Raw genomic sequence first — 7,843 nt, 5'->3', positions numbered from 1 at the left:
GAAGAATGTTCGTCCTGCGTCCTGTCTGTCAGTGTGCGATCGGGCGTGAAAATTCGCGATGTTAGCGATACGAGATTAGTTAGCACTAGTCTATTATCTATACTAGTAAATTGAGCTCGCGAATCATCCGTATCTTCTCTCTCCTTTTTCTTATTTTCAGGGGGGGAAATCTGAAGATGAGTCTCAGCCTGACGAAGCTTTTCTCGAAAAAGAAGAGCTGTCAAGTTGACACCGTAGTCACGGAGATCGGTTTTCCAACCAACGTCTCGCACAAGTTCCACGTGAGCAAGAATGCTGAGACCGGTCAGCTGGAGGGTCTGCCGGACCCGTGGATACGTTTACTCAACACGCAAATCTCCAAGTCGGAGCAGGACGAGCATCCCGATGCCGCGCTTCAGGCGATCAAGTTTTACAACTATTCGATCAAGCGAAAACCGCAAGATCAAGAAGTTTTCAAGCCATTCGTCACGCAGGACTTGATCGAGGAAGAGTCGCAGGAAATCGACAATATCCTGACCAAGAAGTATCAATCGGATGGCTCCGATGACGGCTTGATCTCCGAGAGACAATCTACGGGCGGTCAAGCGCAGAGGTTACCCGTGTTGCCGCCAAAAGTCAACAAACCGCCGAAACCACCGCCAAAACCGGCGCCGCGCAAGTGTAACGATCGAGTGGAGAAAACACTCACCGAGATACTGGAAGATTTGAATACGTATCAGATAGATGACGATTTATCATCAGAGAGAGATATTACATCGAGCAGAATCGAGGAGAGCCCCATTCTGCGTAGGAAAACCGAGTGTATTGGTGTGAGACTCAGTGACGAACAGATATACGAGGAACTCAGGGCTATCTGTCAACGCGGGGATCCTCATTTGCGTTTTGAAAGAACTAAAGAGGTGGGTGCCGGTGCTTCGGGCACTGTGTTCATAGCTACCGATCTTCAACACAATCGGAAAGTAGCCATAAAGGATATAGATTTGTCCAAGCAGCCAAAAAAAGAATTGATATTAACCGAGATCAAAATTCTCAAGGAGTTTCATCATCCAAACCTGGTGAATTTTCTCGATGCCTATCTCGTCGACGAACATCTTTGGGTAGTTATGGAATTACTGGAAGGTGGACCGCTCACAGATGTGGTCACTGAGACCGTGATGAAGGAAGTTCAAATTGCAGCCGTTTGCAGAGAAGTCCTTAAAGCGATAAGCTTCCTGCACACTAGAGGTATTATTCACAGGGATATTAAATCGGATAATGTGCTATTGGGAATGAACGGTGCGGTGAAAGTTACAGATTTTGGTTTTTGTGCTAATATTGACGGTGATGAAAAACGACAGACTATGGTCGGTACTCCATACTGGATGGCGCCAGAAGTAGTTACGAGAAAACAGTACGGCAAGAAAGTGGATATCTGGTCGCTAGGCATAATGGCTATAGAAATGATAGAAGGAGAACCACCTTACATGAAAGAAACACCATTGAGAGCATTATATTTGATCGCTGCCATTGGTAAACCATCCATTCCAAGATGGGATAATCTCGGTTCAACGTTCCAAAATTTTCTAGAGAGGTGCCTCGCTGTAGAAGTCGATGAAAGAGCAACCGCCGATGAGTTACTTTCTCATCCATTCTTAGAAAACTGCGCGGAATTATCCACACTTACTCCATTGATTCGTGCGGCGCAGAAAATTCTCCAGAAAGCGTTCCATTAAATATTTCTACAGAATTCCAAGTTGTATTCGTAATACTGTCTCATGCTCCGTCATTCTTTATATTATATTGAAGGCTAAAAAGAAGGTATTTCATGATTATTATTCGATTTTAATTATTAATTTTAAGCTTATTTGACTGCCTGTTATTTTTACTATGCTGGTTTAGAAACCAAAGCGTACAGTGCACTTTTAATAGTCATTTTAAGATTATTTTATTCACAAAAAATCCAATTAGTTATTCTTATTTACTTATAATTATTGTGGCAAAATAGTATGCGGATATATTTATTTCCAATTTTAATTTCTAAAGAGTTTATCTTATTATGTGCAATACAATTTATTGTAATTTAGGCTTTTATTCAAGTATTTCGCTCAATAATATACTAATGCACTATATGTTATTATTCAAATGCAATACTTATCAAAACAATAATAGCAACAGAATATTTTAATTGTAAACGATTGTGGATAGAATACAATTTTTGTATCATTTTTGAGAGATGAAAGGAATATATACATTTTTATATACTGTATCTTTATAGCATTGTCATAAAAAAAAGATATATAACAGGATTTTATAATTTTTTTCTTAAAACTGTACTTATATAGATCACTGTGGGAATAGAAATACTATATGTATCACAGAAAAAAATATATGTATCAAGGAAGACAATATTAGAATCAGTTATATAATCTCTGCTGTCGGCAAATAAAATATTAAACTTTTAGCTGTTAAAGAAAAAAAACAGCAGAATCGAACATGTTTATATCGAGAAATCATTATTGATCACGTATGAAATCATTTTTAAAAGTTCTAAGTATGAAATTGAGCAACCTCTTATTTAATATCATAAGACAAATGTCTAAAATTAAGTATTATAAATCGAGTGTGACGCAGCAAGCATTGTACAATGCATCCCTTTTAAGATTATTGCAATAATACATAATTTTATAAGATTTTACTTCCACTCTTTTATAACATATATTATTTTTGAAAACTTTTATGTAAGAGCGCAATATTGCTCAACTAAATATCATATTCATATAGCTATTTTATAATTGATATGTATATAGATTAATGTTCTATAAAAAAAAAGATTTGTAATGCAATACCTATGTATGTAATGGGATTATTCTAAAGAATGAATGTTTAGATATTTAAGATAAAAAAAATTTGAGCAGTAATATCAAGTATATATAAAATCACGACTGTGATAAGCAAGAAAGTTAAGTCATACTATACTTTTTGTGCTCTATACCCCATACAAGTAATATCGTAAAAATTATATTAAGATAAATTATCAAATACTGAAAATATCCAATTGTGAGACAACAGTTTGAAGTACAATTGCTACATGTTATATAATATAAGCTGGCCAAGGATTATTTGTCAATCATGGAGCATTAAAAAATAACATGCATATAAACGAATATATTTAAAAAGTATTGTAATCATTTGCACAATTTTCAATAAGGAATGCATTATCGACTTTTTTAAATTTTTGTAGGATTTATACTCTCATAGATTTCGAGAAAAGTATTTCAAAGGCCAAAATGAAATGCGAAGGATGTATTATAGAGTATTCTGAGTAACATTTGTGTGCCTTATCAAACAAACACATACGATTTTAACTAGTGTACAAACAGACACATATAAAAATATTATAATCAATTATAGTTATATATAACAAAAATTAAATATTTGTACAAAATTCATGCTATATTATTGATTTATGTATTAGGGAAAAAGATTAATATTTACCGATATACTGGTGAAAAATATCACGTATTCTAAGTAATAAATATTTTATTTACAACACGTAAATTTATGGCTTTTATTCATATATATATCTTTAAGCTACTCGAATATAATTCTATTCATCAGATTTATTACATTATATATACAAATGAGTCATTTAATTATATATATATGTATTATATAATGAAAACAGATACATGTGGTTTACCCAATAAATTTTTTAAGAATTTCTGAATATAAACTTTTTAAACGTTTATAATGTAATTATATAATAAAGATATTTATATTTTATGATACGACTGAGAAAAAATGTATTGTGTACATATTTATATGGTTTCCACATGTGTTATATCTCATAGAGATATAATAATTTGCAGATATTTACAAAAGATAGAAAGAACTTTTACATAATGCTCTAATTATTTACAAAGATCTAAATACAGAAGATAAAAAATAAAGATTCTTATTCTCTATCATTCAAACCTTTTGATATTAATCTCAAGTAATTTAACTATTGTTGGACTGTAAAATATGAATGTTTTGACAATCTCATAAGAAAAATTAATTTTTAATTTAACTTTTAATTTATTTTTACTACTAATAATTAATAAACATCATAAATGTGAGACTATGTTTATATATAAAATATTAACTGTCCTTAATATTTTTCTTTGGCAGTATAAATGTATAAATTATATTCTTGAGTCATAAAGTTTGATAACAGCAATAAATAATATTATTTGCAATATGTTTTCATATAAATCGAATTTTTTATATTTAACAATATATCCGAAAAATACAACTGATATTGACTATTTTTTTCTATGTTTATTTCAAAAACAGCCAACAATTATATACATTATGCAATAATATAAATTAATACTGAGGTTTTTTCCAAATCTCTATGTTTTAAAAAGCACAGTAGCATTATTACATAAAAACAATGATATTTAATTCTCTTGTTATAAGCAAGAGAACAAGCTGTTTTTGCAATAAAACACTTTCAATTGTTTTATTAAAAATAATTAATATGTATCACGTTTATACCTCAATGCTTGTGTCTTTCCAGCTACTAGAAAAGTTGGATCTTCCAACATTGCTTTTACAATAGCCAGAAAATTAGCTGCTTGATCCTCATCAATTACTCGTCTATCGTAAGATAATTGGGTTGTCATTTTTGTTATCTTTGCTAATGAAGAGTCTGCAAGATGTTACAATTATTAGTTACAAGAGAAAAAGAACGCTGCACACAAAATACTTTTCGTAAAAAAATTACCTAGCTCTTCATGTACCGAACCTACAGCAAGAATAGCAGTTTGCGGAGGATTTATAATGGCTGAAAATTCCTTAATACCAAACATTCCCAAATTTGAAATTCTGTATAATAAAATTTATATATTAGCATAAAAACTGTACTATTTATGATTCTTCCTTTTGTGTATTTTTGGTTAAGACTTACGTGAATGTTCCTCCTTGAAATTCGTGTGGTTTAAGCTTTCCGTTTCTCGCTTTTTCGGCTAATTCTCGGATGTTTTTCGAGATATCTGCTAAGCCTTTAGTGGCAGTGTCGAATACTATGGGCGTAATAAGACCTGTTGATGTTGCGACTGCTACACATACGTCCACCTTTGGAACTCGAACAACCTAACAATAGCCAATTGTTTATATTGTATAATTGAATTACATATCTTTACGCAATTATATACAATGTTAAACGAATTAATCGTGCTACTAACTTGTTCATTTTCATACAATGTATTTATATCGGGACATTCAACAAGTGCGTGAGCGACAGCCTTAGTAACAAAGTCATTAATTGATACATTTATATCCTCCGTCTTCAGTTTTCCACGGAGCTCAAGCAATTTGTCGATAATTATGTCTATAATCGCGTAAGAATGCGGTATGGTTCTCTGAAAGAGAAAAGTTGTTTCAATTAAATTAAATATGAGGCAATTGAATTTTATTAAAAATGTTTGTAATACCATACTTTTGACTCGCTAAGTCGTTTAGCAATAACGGCGCGAATATTGGATACTTCAATATCTTTGTACGGAGACGGTTGATCAGGGAGAACGGGTGTTTTTGCTGGACTAGGAGAACGTGCTTTATCAGTCTTTGGAGCTGGTGCTGCAAAAAAATATCCATAAAATAAAAGCAGATCTATTCCAAAAACAGATAGCATTTAATCTACTATGGCGTCATATTTACCGGACTTAGGTGTAATCTTTTTAATGTTATGCGTCTGAATATATACAAGGACATCACTTTTCAATAGACGATTGGTACGTCCAGTACCTTTGACTGAATCAGAATTCAGGCCATATTCCTCTAGCAATCTCTTCACCGCCAAACCATACACTCTATGTAATATATATTAAGTAATTATAGTATACATCAAAATAAAGTTTTTTTTTATGTTCATAAATTTGAGAATGATAGAGAAAAATAAATAGGATTAATTTATCTATATAAAATAATGAAGAAATCACACAATATACATACTGCCCACTTGATGGCGGTTTTGCATCAATTGGTGCAGTTGGTTGAGTAGAACTTGGTGCCACAGATGCATCTGGTTTAGTCGAGGTTGGGATAACGACCTGTTTCCAATCCATTCCTTTCTCAACTGTAACAGCTATCAATTGTCCTATTTTTACCTCAGATCCTTCTGGAATCTAATAAACAGCATAAATATAGTTTAAGGAATAATGTAAAAATATTTTATATAAAAAATTGTATTTATATAATGTAAAAAAGTTCAATATACATACAAGAATTTTTGCAAGTACACCTTCTTCCTCTAATTCGAAAGTCATGATGGCTTTATCTGTCTGTATGTCTGCTAATGCATCGCCTGGTTGTATTTCATCACCTTCTTGCTTCAACCATTTTACAATTGTACCTGTTGTCATGGTTGGTGAGAGGGCAGGCATAGGAATGTATTGTCTGAAAATAACACATGAATAATTCAATAGCAATTTAACGGTATAACTTTGAACAAAACTTTCAAGCGTAAAAAAAATAAGCATGACTTTAACAATATTTTTTAAAGTAGATTACAACATGTGCTCATTAAAGAATCATACTGGCCAGATGGTGGTGCTTCAACTTTTGTAACAGCTGGGGTTTCAGGAGCTGCTGCTGTTATTTTTGGAGGAGTTACCATTGGCTTGTCCGACATTTCCACTGTTTTCCAATCTTCGTCAGCCTCGACAGTGAGAGCTATCAGAGTTCCTACCTTGATATCCTTTGTTCCTTCAGGTATCTAAATAATACCTTTTATATAATTTTATTTGCAATTTTTTTCAACACGATTCGTTACTATATTTGATGATTTGACTTACAATTATTTTGGCTAATACACCTTCGTCATCAAATTCCATTGTGACAACAGCTTTGTCAGTCTGAATATCCGCGATAGCATCGCCAGGATTAATACTATCGCCTTCCTTTTTAAACCATTTTACTATAGTACCAGTTTCCATAGTAGGTGATAAGGAAGGCATTAATAGTTCTTTTCCTTTCACTGAAAGAAAATATCTCTGTGTCAACACGATTGCATAATCAAGAGTACCAAGAAACTTATTTCTATCAAGTGCTACAAAAGATTTATTTTATTAAATATTATATCGCAAATTTATTTTTTGCATTCTTCTTTTTTCTTGCATTTACATCGCGAATGAGAAAGCTTCATTTTTCAAAAATTCTTTCAATTAACTTTATATCTTTTGAGAGATAACCTCCAAATCGAGATTGACATTACAAGAAAAAAGTCGTTGTTTCTGAATAAATATCATACCATCGAGAATCCTGCTAGTGTGGAAACATAATCGTTGATATTTCAAGGGCACGAAAACACGCGACGCGACACGATTGGTATATTTCAAGAGCATAATCTTGGATCTTACTATATGCGCCATTTTCCACATCCAGCAACGTCGTGCCTGGTCCTGATCGTCTGATCCTCTGATCTATCTTTATGACCTCCAATCTCCAACTTCTTTGACCTCTTTGATCTCTTTTTATACATATATATATTTATCAATTTCACTTATAATTAATTCTAAATCTGCGAAATATGCACTAAATATATGAGAAGAAACACATTTTTATAACAAATAACATGCAAATTTATTTCGCATTAATTTTTTTGCATCTAGCCAAATGACACATATCTAGCTAAAATGATTTTTTTATGCATGTTACGTATATATAATTATTATTGTTATACATATTTCAGATTTTATCATACTTTTTACTAATAGAGTATAAAATATGATATTTGTAATACATACATCTGTAATATATATCATCTGTAATACATATAAAATATAAGTATATATATATATACCTGAAGAAAGACAAATAA

At 32.1% G+C, this 7,843-nt stretch overlaps 2 protein-coding genes across 2 annotated transcripts; one reads left to right on the top strand and one right to left on the bottom strand.

The window, feature by feature from the left end:
* Positions 1-3,683, top strand: Pak3 (p21 (RAC1) activated kinase 3). The gene is made up of 2 exons (XM_070298811.1): positions 1-60; positions 161-3,683. Coding segments are annotated over exons 1-2 (1,554 nt in total). The 5' UTR covers positions 1-58; the 3' UTR covers positions 1,713-3,683.
* Positions 3,684-4,341: 658 nt separating this feature from the next.
* Positions 4,342-7,525, bottom strand: LOC138934757 (dihydrolipoyllysine-residue acetyltransferase component of pyruvate dehydrogenase complex). The gene is made up of 11 exons (XM_070298810.1): positions 7,274-7,525; positions 6,819-7,000; positions 6,561-6,739; positions 6,246-6,420; positions 5,977-6,149; positions 5,683-5,834; positions 5,462-5,601; positions 5,208-5,384; positions 4,931-5,115; positions 4,748-4,848; positions 4,342-4,672 (listed from the first exon to the last, which is right to left on the bottom strand). Exons 1-11 carry the CDS (start codon positions 7,401-7,403, stop codon positions 4,497-4,499), a joined length of 1,770 nt encoding a protein of 589 aa, XP_070154911.1. The 5' UTR covers positions 7,404-7,525; the 3' UTR covers positions 4,342-4,496.
* Positions 7,526-7,843: the final 318 nt, after the last annotated feature.

Source organism: Polyergus mexicanus, unplaced genomic scaffold (assembly GCF_030449975.1).
Source record: "Polyergus mexicanus isolate NDT 795.1 unplaced genomic scaffold, iyPolMexi1.0 SCAF_7, whole genome shotgun sequence".
Taxonomy (NCBI): domain Eukaryota; kingdom Metazoa; phylum Arthropoda; class Insecta; order Hymenoptera; family Formicidae; genus Polyergus; species Polyergus mexicanus.
The sequence above is the reverse complement of the archived record's forward strand: the minus strand, read 5'-3'. Positions and strand labels throughout refer to the sequence as shown.